Raw genomic sequence first — 16,964 nt, 5'->3', positions numbered from 1 at the left:
CAGTGACAGCTCCCTCTTACTGACATTTAGATTAAAGCCTAAAACAATATTTGTGGTAATCCAACCTACACCATTTGGAGCCCTGAAACTCAAGTCATTAATTAGGCTTAAACTCTTAAGTACTGGTTTATTATTTCCATTCATGAGAAACAACAGCTCTTTCTCCTCCTGGCTGCACCTGGGGTCCTGCCCACCAGCCTAGAGAAAGACGTAGGGCTGATGTATTGTTAAAGACATCTGGCATCTAAGATCCCCTTCAGCCCTTGGAAACCTCTGAAGATCTAAAAGTAGTATTTGAGAGCAGACTCTCTCAAAGGCACTCAGGCTAGGAATCTCAGGAAGTAGAGCTTGAAGTCAATAGCAAGTGTCCTAGACGCCAACCTTTCTTTCTGCATGGAGAATCCTGCAACTCATGGCCAGCTTATTGTCTAATGCATGCACCTCAGTTCCAAGGGGGCAAGAACAGAAAGTGGCAACCTTGATCCATTCTTTTTACCCCAACAGTTATGAGCCACTGTACACCTATGCCTTGTGTATCTCTAAAACCCTGCACAAAGTATATTAATTCATAAATATCTGATATTAAATGTATCCAAAATAATCATGGTCCTCAACCAAATACAGGCAGACACAAATATGTAACGCTGACTACCAAGAGCAGAGAGTCTACTCAACTTACTATCTTGCCTTATGGCTCCTTTCTAACACAGCGCACTATGGACCAAAATTCCACAATAGGGCCAAACCTGGTTAGTCATCTTATTTTAGTAAAGCACAACAGCAATGCTGGTTGATTATCTGATTGTCAAATACCATTTCTCTCAGGACTCCTCGTAGAAATGGCTGATCTTAGAGCTAGGACAGGAAACATACAGGGTGAATGTGGGACATCTTATTGTGCCAGAAAGTAAGTTTTCAAATATTAACAGGGTCATGACTGTCGCTCCCCGTCTTCGTGGAGGAACGACACAGGACCCTGCGCTGTTCTTTTGTCTGCTCGGCCCTCCCCGGGTTTGCTGCTGGTTCTTCCCGGGTTGGCTACCGTCCCTTCCACCTCCGTGGAAGGGCGGTTCCCCCTGGCCACTTTCCCCACTTCCGCAGGGGAGTGGCACACCGCCGGCCGGCTCTCTCAGGGGCTGCACAGGTGTTCCCTCAGATGTTCCCCTTAGATGTTCCTGGTGCATGTTGTCTCTCTCCTCCTTTATAGTCCTCTTCCGCCAATCCCAACTCGGCTGCCCACACGCCGAGTACGCTGCTCTCCTCCAATCAGGAGCAGGATCAGCTCCTGGAGGTCATCACTCAAGTTGGCAAGAGGCAGCTGTGTAGAAGCTGTTTTCTCCTCTCCCAGCGCCATATTGTGGGAGAGCAGATGCATAGAATAAGTCTTAATTCCAGTAACTTAGTCCAGTCCGGGCTGCTCCCCACAATGACAAAGTGACACAGAAGCTATCCTGAAGGGGTTTCTGGGAGTCATTCTGGAAGAATCTGAGCTTTTTTTGATATTATTTAAGTTTGCACCGGGGGCAGGGACATGGCACAAGAGTTAAGATGCTACTTGGGATGCCTGCACGCCCATCAGAGTGCCTGGGTTTGAGTCCCCACACCACTTCTGATCCAGCTTCTGCTAATATGCATGCTGGGAGTCAGCAGGCAATGGCTCGAGTACTTGGGTCCTTATCACCTCTCTGGGAGACCCAGATGAAGTTCCAGTTCCTGACTCTGGCCTGGCCCAGCCCTGGCTATTGCAGGCATTTGTGGAGTGAACCAGTGGACAGAAGACTTCTCTTTTTCTCTCTGCTTTTCAAATCAATAAGAAATAAAACTTTTTAAAAATGACTGCCCCAGACTGAAACACTGTATGTGTGTGTATTTATGAGTTCATACTTAAAAATTTCATCAGTCAAAAAAATTTTAGTCACCATTAAAAATTTCTGAGGGGCCAGCACCACAGCTCAATAGGTGAATCCTCCGCCTGCGGTGCCAGCACACTGGGTTCTAGTCCCGGTTGGAGCACTGGATTCTATCCTGGTTGCTCCTCTTCCAGTCCAGCTCTCTGCTGTGGCCCGGGAGTGCAGTGGAGGATGGCCCAGGTCCTTGGGCCCTGCACCCATATGGGAGAAGCACCTGGCTCCTGGCTTCAGATCTGCACAGTGCGCCAGCCATAGTGGCCATTTTGGGGGGTAAACCAATGGAAAGGAGGACCTTTCTTTCTGTCCGTCTCTCTCTCTCTCTCTCTTTCACTAACTCTGCCTGTCAAAAAAAAAAAAAAAAAAAGAAATGATGTATGATGTGGATCTTTCCCATTTACTTAGCCTTTCAGAGTTTTTTTTTTCTCACCAAATAATAATAGTAGTACCTACTTCATATGATTTTTGTGAGCATTGGAAAAAATAATAGCTTTTAGGATCCCAGTAAATTATAAAGCACATATGCATGCCAAGTATGGCTGCTATTACATGTGGACACTTTCCCAGAGAAAAAGATCTCTGAGAAGTCACAGATGCTGACCTTCTGGAATCATGTGATTTTAGACCCTGAGGAGCGATTTGACATCCTCAGCGTCTGGTCCAAGTTGCTTCCTCTCCTAAGGGGTTAATGTAGATTCTCTATTCTGATGTGATTTGCCATTTTCCCATTGAAATCTATCCTGGGTTATAATTACTTTAGTTCCACACTTGCCAGCATATGCTCTGTAGGCCCAGCTAATGATCCATGCTGCATGTCCATAGTCTCCCTGGGGTCTCCTGCATAACAAGGTCCCTGGAGCTTATTATCTCTAGAAGAAATCTTGGACCTTCTCAATGAACCATTAGAGGGATGATGCCAAGCCAATGGTGACTTGTTATCTAGCCTTCTGAGTTTAAGCAAGAGGCTCCCATAGGATCCCTGAATAATCAAGTAAGGAAGCACAGAATACATACTGTCCTTGTAGGGAATGTAACACTTGCAATCCATATGAAGAATCAAAGACCTAAGAGATGCTCAAAGAACCAAAGGATCCCAAGTGACTATCGTTTGATGACTTTGGTCTCAAATACTGGATGAAAGTACTGAGGGTGCAGAATATCCGGAACAAGTTGTCCAGGAATTAGTAATTTTGTTTTCCCATAACAACCCTAAGAGAGATTTCACATCCCTAACTTCTGGACCTGAACATAGTGTGTAACTAGCAGAGGGCTGGTGCTGTGGTGTAGCAGGTAAAGCCACCACCTGCAGTGCCAGCACCCCATGTGGGTGCCAGTTCAAGTCCTGGCTGCTCCACTTCCCATCCAGCTCTCTGCTATGGCCTGGGAAAGCAGTAGAAGATGGCCCAAGTCCTTGGGCCCCCGCACCCACGTAGGAGACTTGGAGGAAGCTCTTGACTCCTAGCTCTGCATCAGCACAGCTCCTTGCTTTGTGGTCAACTGGGGAATGAACCAGCAGATGGAAGACCTCTCTTTTTCTGCCTCTCTCTCTCTCTCTCTCTGTGTAACTCTGACTTTCAAATGAATGAATAACTCTTTAAAAAAGAAACAGAGTGAGTCAGCAGTCTAGAAGTGTCTGCCCATTAATAAACTTCTTGGAAGTCCGTCCTCTTGACTATATGACTATCATGACAGCTCCCATACTATTTCTTGATCCTATCCCCATCTTAGCTTCTATGGATTGTTGTGGTTGGCACTTAGCCCAAACCGAAGCTCTTCTCTAGAATTTTTCAAACTATAAATAAATAACAACTCTTTTCAAAGGTCTTAAGAGCAATCGGCATTGTGGCATAGCAGGAAAGCTACCACCTGCAACACTGGCATCTCATACGGCACCTGTTTGTGTCCTGGCTGCTCCACTTCTGTTCCAGCTCCCTGCTAATGGCCTAGGGAGAGCAGTGGAAGATGGTCCAGGTTCCTGGACCCCTGCTACTCATGTGGTAGACCTGGAAGAAGCTCCTGGGCCCTGGCTTTAGCTTGACCCAACCCTGACCATTGCAGTCATCTGGGGAGTGAACCAGCAGGTAGAAGATCTTTTTCTCTCTCTGCTTCTTCCTCTGTCTCTGTAACTCTGACTTTCAAATAAATACATAAAAAAGTCTTAAGATGAAAAAAATCTAAGAAATGACAAAGGGCTATGTTTTTCACCAAGTAGAGAAAACCAGTTTTCAGGGAAAGAAAACCCGTATATAGAAACAGAGACATAAAATGACTCTTGGTGTTTGAGCCCCTGACTTTCCTAAGGTCAAGCTGCACCTTAATGTTCCTATGGTTTGAATGATCAATACATTCTTGAATTGGCAAGATACTTAGTTTGGGATTCTGTCACAACCAAGTGGGTCTTGGTTAATACAATATTGTCCCTCCCAGTTTCATGTAGGACAGACAATAAACCTTTCTATTTGCCTCTGGAATACCTCTTAACTTGTTGGACTCTGTAATCATCATTTTCCTTCACAGTCTCCACATCATTGCCAAAGCAATCATCCTAAAACAACCTTTTTTTATAAACTATTTCTTGGTTCCCATATCTTCCCTCCCACGACCAGTGTCTGTCTAATCAACTACTCTTTCCATACATTTGTTCATGTGTTCACAACACATGTAACACTTCCGTGCACTAGTTTCTTTACCTCTCTCTCTCTATTCAGAATGTCTTCCACGTCTTATTCATCTATATCCCAATTCCTAGTTATTGGCCTGAAATAGTATGGGTGTCCAATGAGACTTTACTACACTTCACTGCGGATGCAGTAGGAGGGTACATGGATTAAAGATCAGCAAGGGTTGCTCATCTCAGCAGAAGCCACTATGGATAGCATCAATGACCGTACACCAGATTTTGTTTCCTGATTCCAGGACAGTACATCAGCCCTCTGAAATATCCTCCAGCCCCAGAAAGACAGTAAGATAAAGGGGCAGAGTCAGAGAGATGAATGAGTTTAAACTTTGAACTGGCCAAATTTAATTACTAAAGTGATGGAGTCTCCCCAGTAATGGCAACATCAAGTGTCTGTTCTTAAGCAAAACAGATTCAAGAGTGAAAGTAACAGTATTGTTACAGAGAAATGAACTATATTTCTCGTTTACTTGAGTATGTAACTGTATATTTCATGCTCACTAGAAATGATTTTTAAGTTTTTCTGCTTATTAAAATAAAGCAATACATGTTTAAGGTAGGAAATATCTATACTTTTGGAAAATATAGGAAGTAAAATGAAAGTCATTCATAAACCAGCTAGCAACACTGTTTTCAAGATGATCTTCAAATTGACCTATCAGGACAGCTTCCTAGTAGTGGCCAGAACTTAATAAGTATTCAATAAAATCAGAAGTTTGGAGAATTTCTCATAATCTTCTCTAATCAATCAGTTAGGGATTCAAATATCATTCCTTTGGCTACACTACGTTGGCAGGTTTGCAGGCCAGATCCAGTTATGCCACAATAATCAAGCATCGAGCGTGCCAATGTCCTGGACTACTCAATAATCATGTCAAGAGTCTCTGATAGGAGACTCTGAGCAGTATGGATCTCAATATCATCAGCTCTCTGAACGAGAATAATCCGCTAATGTGCTGGGGCTTAACTGTTGTTTGGCACTGAACCAATGAGAGGAGGTTGCTCCTGCATTTCCTTTCTCCCCTCCCAGCTGTGTCTTATAAACTGCTGTCCCTTTAACCACAGGTTGTCCACGGAAACGAAAACTCTCCTCCCAGGAGATTATGATCCTTCCAACTGCACACCAGAGACTCAGGGCTGCAACAGCATAGATACCACCAAAAGGAGAGAAGGAAGGAATTGATCTTTTGGTAGATGTGGTCAAGTCTTTGTAAGGAGCTGAAGGCCTTTCTGGATCCAAAATACCTTTTTTTTTGGTAAGCTAAATGCATGTGGTGATGTGGGGGATGAAAAGTTGAGAAAGTGTATGTAAATCTGTAGCAAGGCAGTAAGAAAAGAGGCACATTGTCTTGCCATAATTGGGTAACTGTAGTCCCAATCCCAGATAACTGTTGCTTTGACTGAAAAAGACTGTTCTTTTAAATTTATGAAGGTTGGCAGAAATATAGCAAAAATCTGGGACAGAATTTTCTTGCATTGGCTGTAGAGACAACAAAGAGAGGCCTGGAATTTCCGCTGCTTGCTAGATGAACGGTCTTTGGCAAATTACCTATCAGAGCAAGAGTTCCTTTATATGTAAAATAATAAATCATGTATATGTAAAATAAAATACCTGACTCTTAGGACTGATAGAGAATTAAACAAGATATTACACAGAAATACTTAACATGAGCGTATACCAATTGCTCGATAAATTTTTTCGCTGTGAAGGTTTCCCTCAACACTCTGGAAACCATTTAGACTTTAAAAATCACTTAGTTCAACTCGCTGACTTTTACAGATATTTTATAGAGATAGCCTGTTAAACATATTTATACACAAATTTCTACAAAGATAATGTTTTGAGCTAAAATAATCAGTGACCCTTAGATTTAATCATGGAGTCATATAAACCTCCCAGAGGAACCCAAGTCAGGGAATGGCTCTGTTCAAAGCAAAATGGTGGCCCTTCAAAGTCCTGCGCTCTCCTAGAAGGTCTACCTGCACCAAATGCATTCTGAAAATCAAAGGCAGGCTAAAGGGACAGAAAAGAAGGAGTGCTAATGGGAAAAACTTTTTTTTTAAGTTTAACTGTAAAATCCTACTTGATATCTTGATTTGTTCTTTATTGCTAATTGATCAGGTTTGCATATGCAAGATATATTAGATCTATTTTACTCTGTGCCCACAAACAAAAAATGCTAAAATGCATTTTCAGATCAGTTCTGTTTGCAATATGCAGTTTTAGATTTGTTGGTATGTTCATTTGAAGATTTTTTCAGATTTTAAAAGTTTATCCATGGAAGTACAGGAAATAAGAACAATTTATGACAAATTGTTTTTCAGGTTGGAGGAAGAGATCTGCATTAAAAAGTATCCACTAAATTCTCTGACCTAACCTCATTAGGAGGGAAGAATGGCCCAGGCACCCCATGTCTTGGAATTCTTTCCAGATCACTGTTAATCTAAAACCAAAAACATTCAAAATGGTGGAAGTGAGGGCTGCAATGCTTCAGAATGCTGGATGCTGAGGCCAGCTCCAAGAGCAGGGAGCAGAGTGACCAGGCTTTAAAAGAGGCAGAAATGAGAAAAATATAAGTGGCTCCAATCCATATTTAATATGAATGTAACATTTATTTCTATTATAATCAATATTAATATAAATATAGTATTTAAAAATCCTAGTTTTTTGGTATGTCAAGCAACTAAAACCTACTGTCAACAGTTTTGAGGTTTAATTTTAATATACAGCATTTATTGAGTCCTAGCTGCATTTTATAAGTGATTGTGTCAAGAATTCACTCAAACCGCACAACTAGCCAGTGAAGAAGTTATTATCATTCCACTGAGTAGATGGAAATGAGATTCGGAGAAGTCAAGCAACTTGGGGAAGGTCATCCAGAGAAACAAATGTGGGTGCAAGTATATGTGTGTGTAAATGTGAGTATGTGTGTTTGCAAGCGTGTGTTTTAGAAGAGGTCTCACTTTTGGCAGAAAAATGAGCATGGCCTCATTCTGCTGCTCCTTTCCCCAGTTTTCCTCTCTTTTCTACCTTGACATAACAGAGAGTTTAAAAACCAACAGTATTGCCAGAAATAATTCTTTCTGGGCTACAGTAAATTGTGTTGGCACCAAATGTACCTCTCACTTGTCCGATGTCACTGAGTAGTAAAGAGGGCTTGGTAACAACAATGAAGGGAGGGGACATCTTGCATCCTTTGTTCTTTGTTTATTTATTATCGCTGCAGACCCAGGCACACTTTGCACCTGCAGGTTTTTTCACTTCATGCAGATCAACTACACAGGACTAAAGGGCAAAAGGGTGAGAGTGTTCACCATCAACAGGAAAGGTTTCCTGTTGATGTACAGGAAAGTACAGGCAGTATGAAGGAAACTGAACAGCAGAAAGACTGAGTAAGCAAACTCTGAAGTCAGCCTGTGAATGTTCAAATCTTGTCTCTGCCACCATGAGCTGGATGACCTTGGGCAAATTCTTAAGTCTACATGAGCCTCAGGGTCTTCATCTGCAAAATGGAGATAATAGTAGCACCAGCCTCACAAGCTTGCCATATTTGAATAATAAAAGACATCAGGAGTGCCAAGTGCCTGGCTTACCTTAAGAAATAATAAACACTAGCTTTTATTCTCTATGAGCCATGTTTAGTATGAAGGATGTGATACACAGCCTCTACCACAACTACTAGATAAATCAGGGAGACAGGGCATATATATTAAAAATGATAGAGGTAGGCCGGCGCCGTGGCTCAATAGGCTAATCCTCCACCTTGCGGCGCCGGCACACCGGGTTCTAGTCCCAGTTGGGGCGCCGGATTCTGTCCCGGTTGCCCCTCTTCCAGGCCAGCTCTCTGCTGTGGCCAGGGAGTGCAGTGGAGGATGGCCCAGGTGCTTGGGCCCTGCACCCCATGGGAGACCAGGAAAAGCACCTGGATCCTGGCTCCTGCCATCGGATCAGCCCGGTGCGCCGGCTGCAGCGGCGGCCATTGGAGGGTGAACCAACGGCAAAAGGAAGACCTTTCTCTCTCTGTCTCTCTCTCTCACTGTCCACTCTGCCTGTCAAAAATAAAAAAATAAAATAAAATAAAATAAAATGATAGAGGTAGGTATTTGACATAGCATTCAAGACACCAGCATCTCATACAGGAGTGCCCAGGTTTGAGACCTGCCTCCAGCACCTGACTCCAGCTTCCCGCTAATGTAGATCCTGGGAGGCAGCGACAATAGCTCAGGTAATTGGGGTCACCCATGTGGAAGATCTTGATCGAGTTTCTGGCTCTCAGCTTTGGCTTGGCCCAGTCTGGCCACTGCAGGCATTTAGGGAGTTATTCAGCAGATGAAATATCTATGTGTTACTATGCCCCTTAAATTAATTAATTAATTAAAATCCAGAAAAGAATGGTAATTAATAAAACCAGGCAGACATGTGTTACATGAGTAGTATAAATGGATGTTATGGAATTTTTTTTTTTACAGATAGAGTGAGAGTGAGAGAGAGAGAGAGAGAGAGAGAGAGAAAGGTCTTCCTTCCATTGGTTCACCCCCCAAATGGCCGCCACAGCTCAACTACGCCGATCCAAAGCCAGGAGCCAGGTCCCCCTTCCTGGTCTCCCACGCAGGTGCAGGCGCCCAAGCACTTGGGCCATCCTCCACTGCCCTCCCGGACCACAGCAGAGACTGGGACTGGAAGAGGAACAACCTGGACTAGAACCCAGCACCCATATGGGATACCAGTGCCTCAGGCACAGGATTAACCAAGTGAGCCATGGAGCTGGCCCCATGGAAGTTTTTTAAAAAAGAAGTAATCACAGAACTAAAAGAAAGAAATTAGATTACAATGGAGTCCAGAAATAGCAGGTAGCTTTCCCAATGCCACAAAGATAGTTTTGAAACAGCTGAGTAAAACCCAGGTCTCCTAATTCATACTGTAGTATTGTTTCATGAAACCATGTCACAGAAGAAGTACTAATAAAAATAATCTCAACAATAGCTGTAGTGAACACTTTGAAGGCATATTTTATTTTGTTTACAGATTAGGCATTTTAAACTCATTGTATTATTTGTCTTTATTTTCAATATGTATCTTAAAATTCACATATAGTTACTGTGTATATTTATGGGGTACGTGGTTTATCTCATTAAATCCTCACAAAAACCCTAGGAGGGAGGTACCATATATTCTGCATTTTGTAGATGATTGAGGAATAGGAAGATAAGTAATTTACCTAAAGTCTTACAGCCAGAAAGTCTCTTAGCCAGGACATAAATCAAGGTTTCTAAGCAATAATTATGGAAGATTGACGGGGAAGGAGAGAAGGGCAGCCAAACGCAAGGGGAATGGCAGGCCTGATCTTAGTGGTAGAAGTAGATGCTCATGAACAGTGAGTGGGCTGCTGTTACTGCAAGAGGAAATTCCTACAGAAGATTCGGCAGATACACTTGGAACAGAGTGTGAAGCAGACAGGAGGCCCTGAACGCCAATCCAGGCAGCAAATATTCTATTTGTCTATTGTTCAGTTGGGGTGAAGGTGGGAAGGTGGGAACAAGAGACAGGAGCTTGACATTTCTACAGCTGTAGTGTTTTTAAAAAACTAATTCAGGAGTCGGTGCTGTGGCATAGCAGGTAAAGCCATTGCCTGGGAGTCCAGCATCCCATTTGGCCACCAGTTCAGGTCCCAGCTGCTCCACTTCTGATCCAGCTCCCTGCTAATATGCCTGGAAAGCAGCAGAGGATAGCCCAAGTCCTTGGGCCTCTGCACTCACGTGGGAGCCGGGAAGAAGCTCCTGGCTTTGGATTGGCCCAGCTCTGGCTGTTGTGGCCATTTGGGGAGTGAACCAGTGGAAGGAAGATCTCTCACTCTGTCTCTCCTTCTCTCTCTGTAACTCTGCCTTTCAAATAAATAAATATTAAAAAAAAAAAGACTAATCCAGTCACAGCCAAAATCAAATGGCAGAGTCCAGTGGCAGAGATTAATTAGTGGCTAACAGCAACAGCTCAAAAAAAAGGATGGGGTATTTTGGGGGTGTTCTTCAACTTGCCAGGGGCATGCAGCCACAGGTCTACTCCCCAATCTCTGAAGGACACTTTCCATTCATCTCTCTCCACAGGTGGTGGTACTTCCACACCATATTGGTAACCAGTGTCCTCTGGGAATCATGAAGACTTGGTTGACGTTCAGATTCATCTGGCTTGCCAAGCCATCTGGCCGGCACTTTCACAGAGATCATCAGCGTTGGGCATCTCTGACACTTGCTGACTTTGAAGCCATAAATCGCTGTGACAGGTCGTTGCCTAAGAACTTTAACTTTGCTGGGGATGTGCTGGACCAGTGGTCCCAAAAGGAGAAGGTAGAGGATGATGGGCTTCCACTGGGTGCCTGGTGTCTACTTATCACTCATTCTTCCGCTTCATTGGTCTGTGGTCTCCTTGTCAATCTCAATACAATTCTTCTTTTCATCTCTCTTGGTTTCCTTTGTTTTCCACTTGCCCTCCTCTCTTGCCATAGATCCTAGAACCTCAACTATATTTGACTGTCTTACTTTGGGGTCTCCTTGGTGCCCCTCACATTGTGGTTATTCAGAATTAGGCCTTTTCCCTCTTTTTTTCTCTTTCTTTTGGGTTCAGGTTGGTGATAAAATGGTTTATCCAAAAAGTAGTAATCTGAGTTTTGGTTTTTTAGTTATTGTTGGAGTATTTAGAAGAAATACTAATTTTATTGACTTTGGTCTTCTCTCTTCTTTTTTTGGTTAGTTGGGCCAATAGTGTGTCAATTTTGTTTATTTTTTAAAAAAACCAGCTCTTCATTTTGCTAATCTTTAGTATTTGGGGGGGGGTTTCAATTTCATTGAGTTCTCTAATTTTTTCTTTTCTCCTACTAGTTTTGGGTTTGGTTTGCTGATGTTTTTCTAGATCCTTGAGATGCATTAATAGCTCATTTATTTGGTGCCTTTCCTTTTTTTTTTTTTTTTTTTTTTTTTTTTTGGACAGGCAGGGTTAGACAGTGAGAGAGAGACAGACAGAGAGAAAGGACTTCCTTCTGTTGGTTCACACCCCAAATGACCGCTACAGCCAGGAGCCAGGTGCTTCCTCCTGGTCTCCCATGCAGGTGCAGGGCCCAGGCACTTGGACCATCCTCCACTGCCCTCCCAGGCCACAGCAGAGAGCTGGACTGGAAGAAGAGCAACTGGGACAGAACCAGCGCACCAACCAGGACTAGAACCCCATGTGCCGGTGCTGCAGGCAGAGGATTAGCCTAATGAGCCATGGCACCGACCTTTTCCAATTTCTTGATGTAGGCACCAACTGCTATTAACTTTCTTATTAACACTGCTTTTGCTGTATCCCATAAGTTTTGATATGTTGATATGTCATCTCCATTTGTTTCCAGAAATTTTTTGTTTTCTCTTTTGATTTCTTCTGTGACCCACTGTTCATTCAGGAGTAAGTTGTTCAGTCTCCATGTGTTTGCATATGTTGTAGAGATTCCTGAGTTGCTGATTTCCAGCTTCATTCCATTGTAGTCTGAGAAGATGCATGGTATGAATTTGATTATTTTGAATTTCTGAGACTTGCTTTATGGCCTAGCATGTGGTCAATCCTAGAGAAAGTTCCATGCACTGCTGAGAAGAATGTGTATTCTGCAATATAGGATGAAAAGTTCTGTAGATATCTTTTAGGTCCATTTGGTCTATAGTGTCAATTAACTCTGCTGTTTCCTTGCTGATTTTCTGTCTGGTTACTGTCCATTGATGAAAGTGGGATATTGAAATCCCCCATTAATATTATATTTCAGTCTATGTCTCCCTTTAGGTCCCTTAACTTTTCTTTTAAATAGCCAGGTGTCCTGTAACCAGGTGCATATATGTTTATAATACTTACATCTTTCTGTTGAATTGATCCTTTAATCATTACATACTGCCATTCTTTGTCTCTTTTAACAGTTTTTGTGTTAAAGTCTATTTGTCTGATATTAGGATGGCTACACCAGCTCTTTTTGGTTTCTGTTAGCATGGAATATCTTTTTCCATCCTTTCACTTTTAGTCCGCATGCATCTTTGTTGGTGAAATGTGTTTCTTGTAGGTTTTATTTTTTAACCCATTTAGCCAGTCTGTGTCTTTTAACTGGAGAGTTGAGAACATTTATATTCAAGGTGACTCTTGATAAGTAATAAGTTTGCCCTGCCATTTTCCCATAATTTTCTTATTTTTTACTTTGGATTTCCTTTGTACTTTCACTGGGAGATTTCCTTCCTTTACCTTCTTCCATAGTGATTACCATGTTTCTGTGTTTCTGTGTACAGCACATCCTTAAGCTTCTTCTGTAAGGCTGGACAAGTGGTGACAAATTCTTTCAATTTCTCTTTGTCATGGAAGGTCTTTATTTCACCTTTGTTTATAAATGAGAGTTTTGCGGGGTATAGTATTCTGGGTTGACAGTTTTTTTCTCTTAATACTTGGAATATATCTCACCATTCTCTCCTAGACTACAGGGTTTCTGATGAGAAGTCTGCTGTGAGTCTAATTGGAGATCTTCTGAAAGTAGCCTGGCATTTCTCTCTTCCACATTTTAGAATCTTTTCTTTATGTTTTACTGTGGAGAGTCTGATTTCAATGTGTCATGGTGAAGATCTTTTCTGGTCATGTCTTCCTGTACCTGGATGTCCCTTTCTTTCTCCAAATTAAGGAAATTTTCTGTTATTATTTCACTAAAAAGGTCTTATAATCCTTTCTCTCCTTCCACATCTTCAGGAACTCCTAGAACCCATCTTTTCGGTCATTTGATAGTATCCTGTAGATAACCAACAGTGCTTTTCAGTTTTCTAATTTCTTCTTCTTGTGTTTGGTCTTACTGTATAATTTCCTGTGCTTTGTCTTCTAAGTCAGATATTCTTTCTTCTGCTTCACCAATTCTGTTGTTAAAGATTTCCACTGCATTTTTTATTTGTTCTGTTGAATTCTTCATTTCCAAGATTTCCTTTTGATTTCTCCTTAAGATCTCAATTTCATGGGAGAAATTGTCCTTGATGTCATGTATGGATTTCATTAGTTTAAGCATTTGTGTCGATTACTTCAGAGTAATCCTATGATCAATTTTTGAATTCCATTGCTGGCATTCCTTCATTCTCATCATCTTCACAATTTAATATTTAAGTGTTCTTTTGGGGGCATCATGTTGTCTTCCTTATTCTTGTTTCTTGAATTGGGGCATTAGATATTAGGCATTTGTGGAAATACTCATTGGTTTGTTTTTTCACTTTGGTGGCTTTTATCTTTGGACTATGTCTGAGTGGATTAATGGAGTGTCTGCTTTCAGGGAATACCTAGAGGCATGTGGTGGGTATGGCGAAGGAGCTCCATTTAGTGCTCAAGTGTGAAGGGTGTGTCTAAGGTGACACACCCAAGTTTGGCATGGAATATCTTTTTTTTTTTTTTTTTTAATGAGAGGGGAGGTTTGTTCTTGTCTGTTGGCATAGACTCAGCTGAGCTCCTCTCCTCAAAGGAGACCAGTGCCTAGGCGTTTGCCCCAGTAGGCATATTATTCATCTGCTCTGCCACAAGGACCACACAAAGGATCTGTGCAGTCCTCAGTGTAAGCTCAGATTCCCCAGCAATGTCCCTCACCAGGTAACCAGAGAGCCCTGATCATGTGGCATCTCCCACAGTGACAGTCCAAAGTCCCAGCCACACTCTGAGTCCACACAGCCTCAGCATTTTCAATGTCCTGGCTCACAAGCCTCCCACAGTCATGAGCACCCAGCCTCATCTGTTCTCTCCACCAGACTCAAGGGTCTCCACTTTGCTGGTTGCTGGGTATAGCTGTTATGAATGTCCAAAATGGCACCTGCTTTCTATCAGCTTGTTACAGGATGCTGTTGAAGGGTGACTGGTGAAAGAGAAAGTGTCCCTCATCTTTGTTTTTTCTCCTCTAGTTTGGCAGGTACACTATCCCCTACAGGGCTCTAAGCTGGATTCCCTCTAGGCTCTTCCTGCATCTTTTTTGCCAGTGACTTGGGCTATTGCAGTCTGGTCTCACCACACTCTCCAAAGCTGGTGCAGAGGCTCTCAGCTGCTGGGGTTCTGAGTTGTGCATGTCCTCGCCTTCCACTTAGAGGTCCACTGTGTCCCTCCAATTGACAGAGTTTCCTCTGCTATTTTTTCCCTTACTCTTCCCTGAGACTCCATTCTTTCCACTTTTTTAAAAACTATCTTCTCCTAGACTAGAGCAGCAAGCTCTCTCCCTACTCTGCCATCTTCCCCAAGCTCTGAAATTTTTATTTATTTTCATTTTTTTTAAAGGTAGAGAGGATAAAGAGAGAGAAAGAGCCATGGCCAGGCTAGGCATAAGCCAGGAACCCAGTAGATAATCTGGATCTCCCACATGGGTAGCAGGGATCCAATTACTTGAGCAATCACTGCTGCCTCCCAGGGTGCACATTAGCAAGCAGCTGGAATAGGGAGCCAAGCCAAGAATCTAACCCAGGCACTCTGATACGGGACACAAGCATCTCAGGCAGAGGCTTAACCACTGCACCAAACACTCACCCCTATTTTCTTTCTTAAGTAAAGGCATACAAGCAAAAGTGAGTCAATGTAAAGAATATACAAAAATAAAGAATAATAACACAGGTGTAGACAGATCTGGCAGAAATAGTAAATACTCAAATGACTACAGATTGTGAAATATTGACCTATTTTATTTCATCAAATCCCCATCACAAGCCTCAGAGGTTTACAAATAAGAAACTTAACCTCATAGAAGTTAAGCTACTTAACCAAGGTCACACAGCTCCAAAAAACAAGAACCCAACCTCTGATCTTACAGAGCTTGCATTCATAGGGTGGGGACACATCTGTAATATAATACAGTGTACACAATGCGATCACCTGGAGTAGGAGCATAATACTGAAGAAACCCAGAGAGGTGGGGGCCAGTGGGGAAGAGAGGCTCAGAAGTGAACTGCAATGTAAACTGGGTTTTGAAGTATTTTCCAATCAAATAACATTAAAGGAACATTCCATATAGGAGGAAGAAAGAAGAAAAGGTAATATTTTTCCACTAGGTAATACATAAAACAAAGAAGTTTTGCAGCACAAAGACTCACTTTGTAGAAACATGGGGAAATCAATCAAGGAAATCAATCAAGAAGTTCATGCCCCCTCTACCCTGCTCTTTGTGACCTGGGAAATCCACACCTCAGCCCTTGGCTACCAACAGATGTCAGGTTCCTCACTGAACTCAGTACATTCACCAAGGTCACTTGGTTGGAACAGAATGTAACTTAAGCAAAAAGGGCATTTATTCATTGGAAGAATATGAGAGAGCTTGTAAAACTGGGCTGGAAACTGGACATTCAGTCTTGGCAAGGACAAGAGACAGGATAGCTCCCAGGGGATGTAAAAGCACCAGCCATTTTCTATCTTTGGTCCTGCTCAGAAAATTCAAAGGCCAGGGAAGGTTCTGACTTGCCCAGCTTTGGCCACAGGCCCACCCACTAGTCAGAGTGGAGCAAGCGCCCTGATGGGTTGTCTCATCAAGGCTATGTTCCCTGAAAGTCAAATAGGGGTGCTATTAGGAGAATGCACAAAAACAGGGGCGAGAGGGCAGATGTCCTAGTATCTATCTTGTAACCAGTCATGTAAGCCTTTGCCTCTCTTTCTCACACATCCCTGGCAGGCAGGGGAGAGACCAGCCAATCCAGCCCTCTGGTGGGTGAATGGCAGAGGGGATGAGGTGAAATGGAGCTTCAGAGAACTGGGCACCTTGTCTCGAAAGGCTGCCAACGTACTCACCAAGCCCTGCGGCCTGCAGAGAGGAGACCGAGTGGCCGTGATCCTGCCCCGAATCCCAGAGTGGTGGCTGGTAAATGTGGCTTGCATGAGGACAGGTTGGTGCCAATATCGAACATTTCTAAATCATGCCAAAACTGAGAGACTGAGTCTTTTTCTGAAATGTCAGCTATGAGTAAACCTGTACTTAGAGCACACACAGAGAGAGAGGACAGGGGAAGCAGAGTTGAAATTAAGAGTAGTTACAATGTAATAATAACCACCTTAAGAAGTGGGTATTCGTTTTGCTTTGTTTTTTTGCAGATGAAACCAAAGTTCAGAGAAGTTAAGAAGTTTGCCAAAGTCACATATCTGGAAAGCTATGCAATTAGGATTTAAACTCAAAGCTCTAAAAAAGCAAACGGGAGTACCAACTGCTTCTTTGTAGTTCTGGATCATGACATGTTCATCAAAATGACCCAGCATTTACTTCTCTGAAAGTGCTGGAGAATTTACTTCTCCAGACATGGAAATACAAAAAGAATAAACATCATCTGAGAATGCTAGCAGTGTTAGACTACAGCTGCAAACCTCGGTTGGAAAATCTCTGCCTCTTTCC

General features: G+C 42.7%; 1 protein-coding gene across 1 annotated transcript in view; it reads left to right on the top strand.

The window, feature by feature from the left end:
- The window catches only part of LOC100350992 (acyl-CoA synthetase medium chain family member 4), a 50,063-nt gene that overhangs the window by 8,746 nt on the left and 24,353 nt on the right, over positions 1–16,964 (top strand). Inside the window, exons 4-5 of the mRNA XM_002711831.6 lie at positions 10,687–10,926; positions 16,254–16,464. Coding sequence (XP_002711877.3) covers positions 10,687–10,926; positions 16,254–16,464 — 451 coding nt within the window. The remainder of the gene's footprint in view (positions 1–10,686; positions 10,927–16,253; positions 16,465–16,964) is intronic.

The sequence above is a fragment of the Oryctolagus cuniculus genome, chromosome 19, assembly GCF_051225735.1.
Source record: "Oryctolagus cuniculus isolate XC-2025 breed Fujian yellow rabbit chromosome 19, ASM5122573v1, whole genome shotgun sequence".
Taxonomy (NCBI): Eukaryota; Metazoa; Chordata; class Mammalia; order Lagomorpha; family Leporidae; genus Oryctolagus; species Oryctolagus cuniculus.
This window is presented reverse-complemented; position numbering and strand designations above follow the sequence as displayed.